This window comes from Oxyura jamaicensis, chromosome 10 (assembly GCF_011077185.1).
Source record: "Oxyura jamaicensis isolate SHBP4307 breed ruddy duck chromosome 10, BPBGC_Ojam_1.0, whole genome shotgun sequence".
Taxonomy (NCBI): domain Eukaryota; kingdom Metazoa; phylum Chordata; class Aves; order Anseriformes; family Anatidae; genus Oxyura; species Oxyura jamaicensis.
In genome coordinates, this window is record NC_048902.1 from 12,808,334 (window position 1) to 12,824,387 (window position 16,054).

The 16,054-nt window shown below is 38.6% G+C and overlaps 1 protein-coding gene across 1 annotated transcript; it reads right to left on the reverse strand.

The window, feature by feature from the left end:
* Window positions 1-1,936: 1,936 nt before the first annotated feature.
* CFAP161 (cilia and flagella associated protein 161) lies at window positions 1,937-7,427 on the reverse strand. The gene is made up of 7 exons (XM_035335947.1): window positions 7,293-7,427; window positions 7,050-7,139; window positions 6,687-6,872; window positions 5,420-5,533; window positions 4,512-4,670; window positions 3,365-3,438; window positions 1,937-2,427 (listed from the first exon to the last, which is right to left on the reverse strand). Exons 1-7 carry the CDS (start codon window positions 7,353-7,355, stop codon window positions 2,217-2,219), a joined length of 897 nt encoding a protein of 298 aa, XP_035191838.1. The 5' UTR covers window positions 7,356-7,427; the 3' UTR covers window positions 1,937-2,216.
* Window positions 7,428-16,054: the final 8,627 nt, after the last annotated feature.

Below are 16,054 nucleotides of genomic sequence, written 5' to 3' on the forward strand. Positions count from 1 at the left end.
CTTTTCTGGCATTGTATCAAGAACTTATTTGAATGTGAACGTTTCAAGTTATTTTTACATATGTAGCAATAATCCCTCTGGCAATAATCACCCTTTTTAGACAATGTGGTGCCATCGTGTGGACAATATTAAGAAGTGTAAAAAGAACAGTTTTAAAAAATAAGTAACAGACAAATATCTGCATTTGACATCAAGAATCAGCTATACTACAAAAAGGTATCTTGTGATATAAGAAACTTTGCACAATTTCTGGTCTTAAAACTGTACTAGGTCAGAAGAAAAACTGATAAGATAATCAGGAATTGATTCAATCCTGTTTATTTTCCAACAGTTTAGGTAGTCCTTTCCTGTAAGGTGCAGTTTGATCAAAACATGTGAAAGATTCCAAGCCACATTCAATCAGCAGCTAATTACAACATTTTCTACTTCTGCACTCATTTCTGTGGCTGCTTATCCCTGGTTTTCCTCTAAGACCATACAAAACTTGTTTTTGTACCGCCTGCATTGCTTCTCTCCCACACAAATGCACACACACTCACACAAACTCTCCTATCCATAACATTGGCCAGTCAAGGCTCTCTGCCCACACAGTTCTCATTCCTGCATGAGTTCACATGAAGCTTTGTTTCAATGATAGTTTTGTTTTAAGGCCTCTTGTTTATTACACTTAATTCAATGGAAAGAAGTTTTGCCAGATTTGAAATAGCTTTATCTATAGCAGACCTGTCAAGGCTTATACACATGGACTGTGATTCAAAAATGGTCTTCTGTGATACGCTCCCCCAGAGCAAATCTGCATGTAACACAGAACTGTAATCTTTCACATGTTCCGAGACACCGTATGACAAGTACCAGTCGGCCTATCATGCTATTTAATTTATATTGAATAAAAGCAAGAACTTTTCAAGTTTTCCCACTTGGTTTGAAACAGGTCATCATCTATCTGGGACAGAACTTGAAGTCATAAATGTTTGGATTGATCCCTTCTTTTATGAAAGTTTCATATTTTTGTTTTGGGTAAACTTAAGTTTAGTTTAACCTTTAAGGACATTGAAGATCTTTGGAATGCTTTGTGAGAACGGACTTTTTAACTCAGAAATTCAGTTATTTAGTTTGGGCAGAAAGAGCCTGCCATTGCAGTAAAATAAGAAATGGAATATGTATACATGTAACTGTACTAACTGGATATAATGGCATGCCAAATAGTAAGAAGTTTCTCTGTGGTAGTTTCAGCTTCTATATAAAGACAGGTAACTGTTTTCCGTATCTTTTTGTCTCATGATTTGTTGATTTTGATGTTTCAGAAAATATGAGTTCCATCTTCTAACCATTCTTGGCCTGGGCCATGTATACTTTCATGTGGATTGTTTGGTGTCTGATTAGGTATGAATATAAACTGCAGTCCTATTGGGCAAATTTACAGGGTCTCTCATTCTTTTCCTATCTTGACATGTATGAGCTTACTTTTCTTAGAGAATTTTACCTTGCTGTCAAACTTAATTGAAATAATTATGGATTGAAAAATTCAGCCATTAGGAAGCAAATGGAACATGGTGATGCATGGAAAAGGCTCTCAGAAGTTTCCAATGTTCACTGCTGTGCAGTGCTTGAGTACTTGGAACTTAAATTTTTAGAGCACACAGATGAAAGGAAAAATTTATACTTTTTTCTTAATTTCATTCCCATAAATTTGAAGCTGATCTTGAGATAGAGAGACCGTACTTGAGATTTTTTAATATTTGGCAACATTGCATTGTGTGGAACAAGCTCAACCACCAAATTTCTCTCAGATGATCTTTAAATGTCAAAGTGTCCCATGATGGTTTTCATGAGATTGGTTGTTAATGTTTTGGAAACTGTATGGTCATTCTTTTCAAAAGGGTGACACAGGTTTGATTTTGAAAGCATTGGTTAAATACACCCTAAAGGGCAGTAATTTAGTGCACATATACTTGATTTACTGGGTTCTGACTTCTTTTCCCATCAGTGAATGTGAAAGTACAAAAATGAACCCTTGTTGATTCACAAATTTTTGATGTCGTGTGCATTGTTCATCAAGTTTTATTAGTCAATTTTTGCCATCCACAGAACCCCGATGAGTTAATGAGATTACGTAAAATTACTAATGGTAGACTTTCATTTCTGTTTTTAATTAAGCATCTCTAATACAAAAATCTGAGCAGAAAAAATAAGAATCAAAATCTCATCAACCTTTGTCATTTGTAATCTGGGATTTTTAAATTCTCTGTCTCTTGACAAAACTCTTTCTTTCCGATTCCCCCTGGCTGAGGGTCAGGTCTATCAATCATAGTACCATCGTCACTGGGATTTGCTGTAACTATTACCCAGTAATTCTTATCTTCTTCAACTTTATGGGAGTCCAGGTAAGTGTGACAAATAACTTCATATTCCCTTCCAAAATAAGACCTGCAAAGTCAAAGAAAAGGGTGTGGGTGTAGAATCAGTATATACACATTCAGCAAGTCTAAATTAGCTGTAAGACATAACGTTTTCTCATGTTTTTCTTGGTTTATTCAGAATTATTAGCATGCACTTTCAAATATCAGACCCTTAATAGAAACACAACTGCATCTCACTTTGTTAGTCATTAATAACCTAGGAAATTGAAATCAAAGGGAAATGCCACCTTTCTGCTTTCAGAGCTAAAGCATCCCCAACAGTATACAGCACTGATACCCTGAGTACTTGGAAGCAGGTTAGGTTCTCTGCAGCCTTTTATATCACCATTCTCTCTGACTGAAGATGAATCTGACTACTTAATCATTTCAGTCTCAGCCTTCCAGACCTTGTTTCATACTCAAAAAAATGAAACAAATCCTCAGACAATTTTTCCTGGATTTAATGAGAAACAATTTTTATGTTTCTTAACAACGTTTAATCAATATTAATTCAATACATGCATATGAACTTGAATTGTTGGATTAACTTTCATTTGTTGTGAGTCATAGGGATGTAAAAAATACAAAGTTTTATGCAGTGTGTATTTATTTTCTGTAACTCCTTACACTTCTTAACATACAATTTTTTCTTATAAAAAATAAAATTGCTCAAGATATTCAAAGGGAGAATGACCAAGACACTAAGGAAGGCTAGAAGCATGATGTGATATGAAATAAAAAGGGAAGAAAAAATATATAAGACTGAGCTGATTGTCTACAGGATCATGGTAGCACACATCACAGCTAAGAAATAAAACTGGATAAAAGTAGAACATACATTCTGCATTCTTTTCCATTTCATCAGTTTATTCCTAAAGCAACTATCTTGCTTCTTACAGTAATTCACGATGTACTAAGCTGGTGTATCATAATGCTTATTGCAGCCAGTTATAAATTATTCTTACCTTGTCCAAAAGTTCCTTGGAACAGCTAAGCTCCGATTCGTATGGCAATGAGTAATAATCACTTTAGAATTTGCCTGGAAAAATAATGACAACAACAAAGTATAGACATTGTTAGACTGATTTTAATAACTCTTATTCAAGTTAAATCATTTACTGCTTAATACAAGTCTGCATGGCTGTGTATAATACTGTAGATTGAGAGTGAGTTATTTTAAACCATCAGGTCTCAACACAACTGTCTTAACAGTTCAGACTAACCAAACAGCCTTCAGGTAAGACACATTCTTCTGTCCAAAACATTCCATTCCACTCCCTTGTGCTGGGCACTTAAAATAACAATTAAAAAATAATAATAATCAAGGAAATAGTGGAGAGTTATGCCAGTAATCAGGGTAATACTGCTTACAGTGGATATTTGCCAGATGAGAGATCCAGGTGTTTTGGAGATACAGCCTAGATCTGGACCCTTATATTTTGCCTTTTTTTTTCTTGGTAAAACAGAATCTTCAGTCACCCACATTTACCACCACTGTGAAATAATGTTGTGTTTGACAATTATGTAACTTTGTGTTTATTAGTGAGATGATTCATGTAAATGAGTCACAAATCAAGGCTGTAGTGGAACTGTTATATTTGTGCTATTTCGCTATACACCCAGCACTTCGGGATGCCAAGAAGTTCTGTGGAACAGGAAAATACTGTATCCGCTTAATGTATTTACAACAACAACAAAAAATTTGGAAAAGCATCCACTTTTCCAGATGCCTTGCTGTCTGTTGTTGTTGCTTTTTAAATTTAACATTCTTAAACAATCAAAGCTTCCAATACTAGAAATGGAATTTAGTGCTCAGAAGTCCTGAAATGCAGATTCTGAGTACTGCATCCTCCAAACATGTCAGTGCCCACCTTTGACAATTTTTGAAAAACTGAGCAAGTTAACCTCAAATGAGCAACAGATTCCCTGGTTAAAAATAAAATAAATCTTCCTTCTTCTCCTTCTTAAAACTACAGTTTAGAGTTTACGTATGCAAAAAGAATGAATAAAATGGATGCAACTTTCTTTTAAATATTTAAATAGTCGATCTACTCTTTCAATTAAATACTCAACTTTTTTTTTTTTTTTTTTTTTACATTTTTAATTTCTTACAGGAACTGGAGATCCTTCATATTCAAGACGCAGCTGTGGATCCAAGAAAGTAGTTTGCCAGCAAGTTAAATAAGAAAGCTCATCTGTCAAAAATACTTGCTGAAGGTAAGATTTTTTAGCAAATCTGATGAATGATTTATGGTCACTTGCTAGATATAACTGTAAACAAAAAATACGTATTAATGACAATATAAATATAAAATGAAAATATATGTATTTCAAAAAAAAACCAGCACAAAAAAAATCGCTTCTGAACAATGTCTGCCAAATTAAAGCTACACAATTAAAACCCACAAAATAGAGTCTATGGTGTTGATAAACTCATAAAGTAGCCATGCTGTACTTAAACCACTGAATATTAACTTAAAATTGAATTTACATTCCAAATGTTTTCTCTGAATCAAGTGATAGCTGAGAGGGAAAATTTTCTTGTAGTTGTGGTGATTTATTCTGAGTACACATATAACATGAAATGTCTATTTTGCCTTTGGCTTGTAAAGGAAGACAATGCTAACATTTCATAGAAATTTACCTCTGAATGACAGAATAGTATGTTACTTCATATACAAACGATAGCCTTCTTTTTCCAAGAAATGAAATCAAATGAAATCTTTTCATTTTGGACTTAAAAAAAAAAAACAAAAAAAAAAAAAAAAACACTCGTTTATCCATCATTCTGGCTCAGTCCCATTGGACTGCACACCTGAGTTCAGACAAGTTGCATGAACTTTCTGATTAGGTATTGTTTGTCTTGATCCGTGTATGATTCTTAATCTGTTCTGTAAACCAAGATGTTGAACCACTCACTATACAGTTTGATATATATATATATATACACACATATATGATAACTAAATGCATAATAACAGTATATGCTGTCACTATCATTTGCAACTTTATTCCCTTACCATTGGATCTGAAAACCCTCCTGTTGTCCCAAGACGAAACTTTTGCCCAAATCTAATGGGTTCCCCCACTGAACTTCCATCAACACTGTTAAAATTGTAAAAAGAACAAAGAGAAATTCAAATATATCAGCTTTTCTATAACTTTTTGGTGTTTTAAGTCTATTAACTAAAAATATATTTCCTAAATTACTTACCGGTTAAAATATTTAACATAATAGAAATTCAAACTTTATTGATTCCTTTTTATGATGCATTCATTAACGTGCAGGGTCGAAAGATAATATCCAACAAAAAATTAATGGTAATTCAGCACTAAGGCCCCCTTCCAAATATACTAAATACAAGCATCTGAAAAATCAGACTTAGAGCAGAACAGTGTTTGTCTGTAACTTAACATATGTTGCTAATTATACAGATAATTGATATTTAGTAATTGGATTTATTACATCAATGTACATGCTGGTATATCTGTATTTTCAGAATGATTTCTGTATCTTACATTAAAGTACCATTAAACTAAGCACTAGGCTGTTCTAAGTATATTTAGAGCAGAAAATTCTGTAGCTGATGACCTTTGTAGATACATGATGGATCTGTAAGCATTCAGTACCAGTGACTAGCATCAGACAGCTGCTGAGCAAAAGTACTTTGGTTGCATTTCTAGAAGGCCTAAATTGGGATCTTGGTATCAAAATTCTTTATTACATCTAACTGAAAGTGTTTTGCTCAATCAGCATTATATGCACCAGTTTTTACTCTAACACGATGGTATTTTTCTTAAACACATGCACTCAGGCAGAGCTTTCCACTGTTGAGCAGGGGCCTGTTCTATTTTTTCTCCTGCAAGCAGCTGGAATCAGGCACGTCTGTGGCAGTCAGTATTCTGTTTGATTGAGGTTTTTTTTAGGACAACAGAAGTAGTAGTCCACTTTATAGATAGCAAAGGCATTGACACAAATTTCCACTTCAGAGACTTTATTTGCAGAATGAATATTTTGGACATTCTTGTATTCTACAGCTGAAATATGACCACATTAAACACAGCTGCAGAGTTTACCAAATGATACAGTGAACTTAATTCTGTTTTCACACCAGTTCTATGCTGACTTGAACTTCCTTGGAATCAAACACAGTAATAATGCATGGCAGAAGCAAGCTTAATGCATGACCCAAGTTGGAGTCTTTCTTAAATATATTTTACTCAAGTTCATTTGTATTTTAGCAAAATTAATTGCATATTTCTCAAAGTAAGATATTGAAAGCTAACAGAATAATTGCAAACAACGTAAAGTGACACAGCCGAATATATGGATATTTCCTCCAGATTAATTGACAGCGTTAGGTTGCCGCACGCTCCAGTGTAATTGTCCACTGAGGATTTGTTGTCCGGGCTCAAAAGCATCACAGTGTCTCCAAAGCAAATAAATCCATCCTTAGACACCGACAACTTTATCTAAATCAAAATACACATGATTTTAGGCAAATTATCTGAACTTAGTATCAGCGCTATTTTAACCTATGAAACACTAACCCCTAGCTAGCATTCTTCATGTGTGAAGCACACTAATAAGCAGCTATGTCATTCTATGTGGAGTCACAGAGAACTGACAAAACCTGCTTTAAAAATTACCTTCTTTAACAGATTCTCTTCAAGTCTGCTTATTTTCTGCATTAAAAGTTCCCCTCGGTCTCTTTTCCGTATAAAATCCCTCATGCGGTCCTGTTTGTAAAGGAGAGAAGGGGGCAAATGTTACCCAGTGCAAACAACCTGAGGCTTGGCGAGAATTAGGGGGGAGAACACCGTCAGGCGAAGAGGCAGGCAGGCTCCGGGGGAGCTGGGGCGGGGGAGAGAAGGGCCCAGCTCCGCGGTTACCTCCTCCAGGCACGCCGCCTCGTTCCAGTTGCCCACCAGCACCGCGGGGCTGTAGGCGGCCATGGCGGCCTAGGCCGCACCGCGTCCACCGTCGCCATGGCGACCGCGCTAGCAGGCGATTGGATGCTGGCGGGGCAGAGGCCGCCAATGAGCGGAGCGTTCGTGAGGGGAGGGGGCGGGCTCTTTTTTCCCGCCGGGGCAGGGCGTTACCGGGGGGTGCTGAGGGGGAAAAGCGCCATGAGGAAGGGCGGGAGGAGATCGCCACAGCGTGGGGGTTTCTGTGGCCGTGCCCAGTGTGGCGTTAGTTGCGGAGCAAGCCCCTTGAATTCCCTCCCTCTTAAGGAGTGCCTGGCAGACCCCAAATCTGGCAGGGACAGGCCACTGCCCGTGAATAAATAAAAATACGTATCTCGGTGTGGGGTCCTTTGTGATTTGGCTGAGTCTGGAGGCTGGAGGCCGAGAGCCTGAGCCTCGGCTTTGTACGGAGAGGTTCTGGGGCACCTGCAGTGGTGTGTGTGTGTCTCCGTGGCCAGACCAAAGGCGAGCATGCTGCTGGGGTGGCTGCAGGCATGTGAGGCACTAGGCCGGCACCTGCAGACTTCAGGCACCGTTCCTCAGAACAGTGAGGCTGACACATGGTCTTGGACCGTGTGTTGCTTAGAACCCACTGATTTTACATTCTGTACTGGCCAGAGTTGTTTGATCTTCACCTAGCTGACAAGCACAGAACTACCACTATAGTGTTGCTGAATGTGGTGAACACTTTGATTGCAAATGCTTTGGTTCTGTCATTATTTTAGTTCTAAAGACAACTGTGGCAAAACAGGCTTTGTTAACATACTATGGGTTTCCTTTCTAGACAGCTTAAGCCACCGATTTTCACTCATGGTGTAAATCCTCTCACAGGACATTTAATCCCAATTGTAGTCTTGGTTTTCTTAGTCTTGGTTTTCTTGAAAGCTTACTGTTGTAAGCAGGTTTCAAAGCTGGGCTAGTTAAAAAGCTTAAGAGAAAATGTTTTTGTTTTTTGTTAATTATGTCTGTTATAATGGAAAGTGGGGCTACATGCTATCATCGGCCATCTTGGTCAACAGTTCACTCGATAGCTGTTTTGTTTTTGTTTTCTCTCTGCAAAAGTTATTCAGCTTATCTCAAAGCCTTCAAGGACGAAATAAGTCTATATTCGGTCATATAGCACCACTCTGTGGTCAGTTCTGGTAAGCTCAGTTTTCCTACACCTAGTGACGTTAAGAGCAATGCTGAAACGAGCTTTGTTGAAACAGGGAGGAAACTTTGTTCATCTTGGCCAAATATCAAAAGCCAACAAATTTTGGACGCCTCAGAAGCGATTAGAAATCTGAAGTGTCTTCAGAAGCGGGGGGGGGGGGGGGAGGGATTTTAGCTAATTTCCCAAGTTATTAGTAAGTTCTACTTACCACTTAAACTGACATTTTGTGCTCTTCACAGAGCTAAGGTTTTGCTGAGGGTGACCAGTTAGTTATATTGGTATGCAAATGGTAATGGGGACTTACCAACCTTTAGTTCAAAATACCAACCTTTAGTTCAAAATTGCAAAATCATAGGGTTTTTAGAGCGTTATCCACCTGAGGGTGCTGAGGGAGTTGGTGGATGTGATTTCTGAGCCGCTTTCCATCATCTGTTAGTGGTCATGGTCATCCAGAGAGATCCCAGATGACTTGAGACTTGCTGATGTGACACCTATCTATAAGAAGGGTTGTAAGGAGGAACTGGGGAACTACAGGCCTGTCAGCCTGACCTCGGTGCCAAGAAAGGTGATGGAACAGGTCATCTTGAATGCAATCACGCAACATGTGGGAGAGCTGGGGGATCAGGCCTGGTCAGCATGGGTTCATGAAAGGCAAGTCCTGCCTGACCAATCTCACCTCCTTCTATGACGGGGTCACCTGCCTGGTGGATGAGGGAAAGCCTGTTGATGTAGTCTACCTAGACTTCAGCAAGGCCTTTGACATGGCCTCTGACAGTATTTTCCTGGAGAAGCCCATGGCTCGGACAGGCACACTCTTTGCTGGGTTAAAAACTGGCTGGATGGCCAGTTCCAGAGAGTGGTGGTGAACGGAGTGAAATCCAGCTGGTGACTGTCATCAGTGGTGTTCCCCAGGGGTTGGTGTTTGGACCCATCCTCTTTAATATCTTTATTGATGACCTTGATGAGGGAATTAAGTGCACCCTCAGTATGTTTGCGGACAACACCAAGCTGGGGGGTAGTGTTGATCTGCTGGAGGGTAGGAAGGCCCTGCAGAGGGACCTGGACAGGATGGGTCAATGGGCAGAGGCCAGTGGGGTGAGGTTCAACATGGCTAAGTGCTGGGTCCTGCACTTTGGCCACAACAAGCTCATGGAGTGCTACAGGCTTGGGGGAGAGTGGCTCGAAAGCTGTGCAGAGGAAAAGGTTCTGGGGGTGCTGATAGATGCTCGCCTGAACATGATCCGGCAGTGTGACCAGCAGGCCAAGAACGCCAACAGCATTCTGGCTTATATCAGGAATAGTGTAGCCAGCAGGACCAGGGAGGTGATTGTCCCCCTGTATTCTGCTCTGGTGTGGCCGCACCTCGAGTACTGTGTTTAGTTTTGCACCCCTTAGTACAAGAAGGACATCAAGGCCCTGCAGCATGTCCAGGGAAGGGCTACGAAGCTGGTGAAGGGCCTGGAGCACAAGTCCTATGAGGAGCAGCTGAGGGAACTGGGATTGTTTAGTCTGGGGAAGGGGAGGCTCAGGGCAGACCTTATTGCTCTCTACAACTACCTGAAAAGGAGGTTGTGGGGAGCTGGGGGTCAGCCACTTCTCACAGATAATTAGTGATAGGGCTAGAGGGAATGGCCTCAAGTTGTGCCAGGGGAGGGAGGTTCAAGCTGTAAATGAGGAGACATTTCTTCTCAGAAAGAGCAGTCAGGCATTGGGACAGGTTGCCCAGGGAAGTGGTGGAGTCACCGTCCCTGGGGGTGTTCAAGGAAAGGCTGGACTTAGTGCTTAGGGACATGGTTTAGTGGTAGACATTGGTAGTAGGGGGATGGTTGGACCAGATGATCTTGAAGGCCTTTTCCAACCTTAATGATTCTATGATCTCGTGGATCAGTCTGTACTTAGTTACCTACAAAATTTGATGTGAATGTTACAGAAATATTTGTACTCAAAATATAATTGTGTACAGAAATTTCTTCATGTATCTCTTAGAAGGAACATCAGTGACTATCCTTGTCACCAGGAAGGGTTTCAGTTCTGATTGCATAATACTCCATGGGAGGGGAAAAAAAAAAAAAAAAAAAAAATGCCTCTATACATTTTAAGTTAAACATTTTTTCTGAAGGAAAGTTTCCAGGCCTATTCAACTCTACTTGGTTTCTTTTTGATCAGATATGATCTGTGCCTACTCCTAGCATCTTTTAGCATTATTAAATGCTGTGTATAAAAGCTGTATTTGTGAAAGAATTGTTCCATGTTTCGTGTGTTAACTTATGCCAGCATACGAAAGCTTAAAGGTGTTTGTTAATTATTGGAAACAAATACTTTTTTTCTTCAAGTCTTTATTAAATAAAAATACAGTCAGTGTGCTTTTGATGTAGTTGAGGAGATAAATGAAACTGCATCATGGTAAAGAAGTGACAACCTGACCCTACTGTTCTAGAATCATAGTTTTTTCCCCCTATTTTCCTTCTTCCTTTTCCGAAAACTAGATAGATGGTTGAGAAGACCTGAAATGCATACAGAGCTGCCTAGGCCATGATTTTACGTTAAAGGCTGGGCTGGTTAAAGTTTTAATTGCTTTAAGGTTGTCAGTGAAGCAGGATAGGTTGTGTTATAAATGTTTTAATATAAATGCATTGGCATATATCAGTAGTACAAATTAAAGTAGTTTAATCTCCTTTGGCAGAAAGAGCAAGGTCTATGGATATGAACATAAATTAAATCCAAGAATGATGCAGGTCATCTCTGTTTAGAGGAACTGACAGAGCATTAAGTAAATCTGTAAACTCCTGCACTCATATACCTCCCTATTTTGTGGTGGAAAACATGTTTTTTTTTTGTTTTGTTTTGTTTTCTTGCATTGCTGATGTTTCACAACTTCTGAAATTGTATTCATACTGAAAAAAGTTATAAAACAACATTTAATCATATGCAGGTTGGATGAGAATATTTTTAATACTTGCCTTTTCTGCCTTGGGAGAGTGTTTTTTCCTGTTTTGCTTTCTTTTTTGCTGTTGCTTTTTCTGTTGAAAATTATGAGTGTGCCAAATTTGATTACCACTACAGAATAAATAGTACTACACAGGAGTAAATCCCATTCTTCAGGACTGTGTCGCCTTTCATTTTATTACTTCACACTAGCATTATTGAGACACGTGCTATAAATCAGACCATAGCTATCTTTTTACTTTTTTCGTTTTCTTTTTTTTTTTTTTTTTTTTTCCCAGTTACTAGTTTTTGGGCTATTAAAATGATTAATCTGCTTGTTATTAATATAGCCACAGTTTCTTATTCTAGCCTATTCCCCAAACACTCATGTGTTCGCAGCCCAAAAAGAATTAAGTATTTTATGTGCTAAGATTTAGGGATTGTTGTTCTGCCAGATGCTTGTACTGATGTCTTCCATTCTGGCAGTGAATTTCCACATGGAGTTTTCTTGTCATGCTTGTTGCTGAGGAGAAACCAACCTGTTCGTAGTGTAGTAATTTCTGAAATGTAGTAGTGCATTAAGCAGACCTCTCAGTCTACCTCCTGCAAGAAAGAGGTGCAGGATGCTTATGTGTTGTTCTGGCAGCAGGTATGCTGCCACAAGGCTACACAAGTGGAAGTTTTCCCAATATTAGATCTGATCTGGCTGAAGACATCTAAAATTGCTACAATAGCTCCCTTGGGGCTTTATAACCAAAAAAATACTGTTAGAGAGACAAGAATATGTCCAACACTGTCAAGCACTTGCCAGTTGAAGTTTGGATTGAGTTATCCACATCCACATGGTATTTTCATTCTAAGAGGTCTTTAATTTAGGTTTGTGCAGCGCATACTCTTTTGAGAAGTGGTTCAAAAAAGTGATTTTATGTTAGATTGAGGTAATTTTATCTTTAAATTGAGTTGTTTCATCATGACTTGTCATCCTAGATATTTGAAGATTTTCCCCCCTGACTGGCTGAATCTTAGGAGGTGGTCTTGAAAAACCACTAGAGCTCTGAAGTGCTCAGGAAAGTGTTGTCATTTCAGGAGCATTTCAGTCAATTATGTAAAGAATATAGAAATACTAAAGTATGCCTCCAAGGAACAACATTATTTTGCAGAGATGCATATTAACTCTGAAGGAGCTGGAATACTTTCATCAGCAAGGCGTAGCTTAGTTGATGACTACTGTGTTTATCAGCCCAAGCAGAAAGACTACTAATAAAGCTATATGACTTCTTACGCTCTTATGTTCATCTCTGCACAGAGCTACGCACTTGTATGTATACCTCAGGCAATTAAAAAAATAGTAATTTTTCAAGTTATGGAGTCTTTGTCCAAGGTATCACAACCAGAACACTGAGACTGGCCATGTCATTGGTTAGGTGAAAGGTTTATGTTAAATTTTCAGCTCTTAACATACATGGTATGATCTCAGCTGGCTCCCTTTAAGTACTTTTTACCAGGGATATATTTGACGAGACTTCTGTTAAGTGATGTTCCACCCTACTTCCAATATATTGAGTGCATTGCACTCACTAACTACAAAGTTCTGTCATCACCCACAGTCACTGACACAAAATCACTGTGGGTGAGGTGTGGTCATATTTATAAAGGGTGGAAATCAGGTCATTCTCTCTCTTGTTTACTGATCTGTTTAAACTTTGGTTTCCATGAAGACTCATACTTGAGATTTTGAAATTTGCTTTTTGTTAGCATTTTTTTTCATGCTTGTCTGATGGAAAAAAGGCAAAACTAAAAAGCGAAAAGAAGAAAAAAAAATAAGGAAGAAAGAAAGAAAAAACTAAACTCTATGACTTTAGCTGACTTTGACTTTTGGGGTTGTTCGAGCTTGTAGTCCTGCCATTGTGAACCAACTGTTCTTGAAACTGAAAAGTGACAGTTTTACATGACCCCTTGTGAACCCAGCTGATTCTGTTTCTTCCCACTTTGAGGGTATCTATAGATAGTGCTAAGGGTTGCCTCTGCTTCCCTTTTTAGCCTTGCTGCAGCATAATCCTTATCTTCTGTGGTGAATCACCTCTGAGCATCAATCATTGCCCGTTTCACTTGTCTCCTTTTGGATTTCACTTCCCTGTGGTGATAAAGTTAAGGCAGAAGACACTCTGTTCCCTTCCTTCTCTTTAGTAGAAGTATCTTCTTCAATCTCTTGAGGGAAAGTAATGATGTTTACAAATAATGCTAGAGGTACGTGTCAGTCCATCTTGAAACCTAACTAATTTTGCTTGTTGGAAACTGTCCCACTGGGCTTACATGAGAAGTTTGTGTTAGGCAAAGTTTAGAGATAAAGAAATGCCAGTGATCAGAATAGTTTTGTTTTGGTTCGAATGAATCTGTATGTTACATAAAATGAACTATTAAAAAACAGGAACAGAAACTGGCCTATGTATTTACACCGCAAACAATGAATCAGTTAAATATTTCTGGCATAACAAAAAGGAACATGATGAGAATCTCTTGTCCTAAGGGGAACAGAACACATGTATTGTGATTGTTTTTATCATTTTCTGCCACCATTCCACTATTTATGGTTTTGATTTGGATGACCTTACTCTGGCAGTGTATTTATGTCAGACATCACAGCCTACAGAAAATATTTTATATGTCTGAAGACTCTGGCAACTGTTCTAATTTGAGGGACTGGACATTTTGGTATTTCTTTGTTGCTATAGGTCATCATCTATAAATTAGCACTTGGTTGTTTTTCTTTGAGATGTGGGAGGGATGATATGTCAACATAATGTTGAGAACTCAAGGAACAGACAGCACAAATAATGTAACGATTGAGCTACGCTCAGTTACTAAAATAGTCATTGCAATGTATAAAGCATTCGCTAGTCCAAAATGAAAAGCTAGATCATTCATTCCTTGAGTAACTTTTTCACTGAAATAACTTTTTAAGTGTTGATAAGTGTCCAGTGTCCTCCTGTTTGTCCTTTTCAGTGGAAAGGAATGGTATGGAACCAGTCATTTTTCTTTACGTTTTACACCTGGGGTGGGGGGTGGGGGGGTGGGGTGGGGATGTGTAAAAGCAAGGGTTGGAGCTCTTTAGAAAGGAGGCAAGGTACCTGTAAGTAGGAAAAGTACCTCGTGCTCTGATAAGCACATCTACTGGTGTGTGTGTGTACTGTTCACATAGACAAGTGGGCAGCTTCCACAAGGGGGTGTCTGAACGCCCTTCTTAGTAAAGGGAGCCCTGAAAACACCACGAAATTGCATTTCTGTCCATTATATATCTATGGAACCATTGGCTAAGGTTCACTTTGGAATGGTCCCTAAGAAAATTTGTTGTTTCATCTCCGTAGGAATTACTGAGAAGTATGTAACATCAAATAACTGCAGCAGTTTCAAGGCGGTTTTTTTTTTTTTTTTTTTTTTTCTTATTAACTTTCACATGGAAAGTGAAAGCCTGATTATCTTTGAGCAACCTTAAGCAATAGGAGCTGTAGGAAAGAAATGAAAGAATGAAATTAGTGATATAAAAACCAATGGGCTGTATTGAATAAGAAATGAGCTGGTAGATTTTCTTATTGCAAGGTACACCACTGATGTAAATGGACTTATATTTGCGTATAATGATAATCAAAGAGGGAAAATATTTGTATTTAGCTCCATTTTATGTACTCTTTTGATGTTATGAACTGTTCTGCCTCTCACAGAAGTTGTGTAAGGATGGAGCTCTCTATGAAGAACAATCACCAAATCCACAAACTACTTTTAAATCTATGTTGATCCTGGCAGCAGTCTTTGGCAAAACTTAAAGCAACAGTGGTGTATTAGATAAGATTAGCGTGATTTCTTATAATGTACCAGGGTAAGAAAATGATACAGTTGGGTAAAATTTGAGATAAGGAATTGCTAAATAGAGATAGTCATGCAGAAATACAACTTCCAAGGTTTAAGAATACACACATGCAATTAAAGCAGCACTGCAGGTTTTTATGCCAACGTATTAGTGAACAAAACAAGAAACATCAAAGAACCGTTGAAGAGATTTTAAGTGGTGATTTTGGCCACTGGTGTATGATATGACGTTGGGAAACTGCAAATAAATTCAGAAAGGAGGAGGATGATTTAGCCTTGGGAGACCAGCTGGATCTGAGCACTGGCAGAGAGGGGAATGAAAAGCTTGCCTCTTAGTGGCTGGAAGGAGGAATAAGTGGCATTCTTCTGATTCTTTTAGACTCGGCATGAAGAGAGAATCAAATCTGACCATGTGGTTCTGGTTGATAAGGAATGCAATAGCTATCAAGACAGAAGGAAGCTTTAGAATAAACATTCATTTTTTCCACTCCCCTTCCCTTTTCTTCCATTGTTCTCCTCTCAAATATCACTGTTTACTTTCGCTACCTCTGAAATTGTTTTCTTCATTCATTTACTTTTTTTCTTAATCCCATATTGCATACAATCTGCCAAGGCTGCTTAGTCCCTAGAGACTTGATAGGCATTTCAGATGAGACTCTACTGTTTACATGTATTTTTCCTGATATGAGTACTTTCAGGTACTTACTGAGCACGATGCATGCTCTTGTTATTTTATCCATTGTTT

Excerpts from the sequence above, each read along its gene's own strand:
- CFAP161 (XM_035335947.1), bottom strand. The coding sequence starts at position 7,355 with ATGGCCGCCTACAGCCCCGCGGTGCTGGTGGGCAACTGGAACGAGGCG. Across the intron at positions 5,534-6,686 it reads ACGTTGTTTGCAATTATTCT|TCTCTTTGTTCTTTTTACAA; the intron begins GTTAGCTTTCAA and ends TATATTTGAATT. Across the intron at positions 4,671-5,419 it reads GAGGGTTTTCAGATCCAATG|TTATATCTAGCAAGTGACCA; the intron begins GTAAGGGAATAA and ends TTTTGTTTACAG.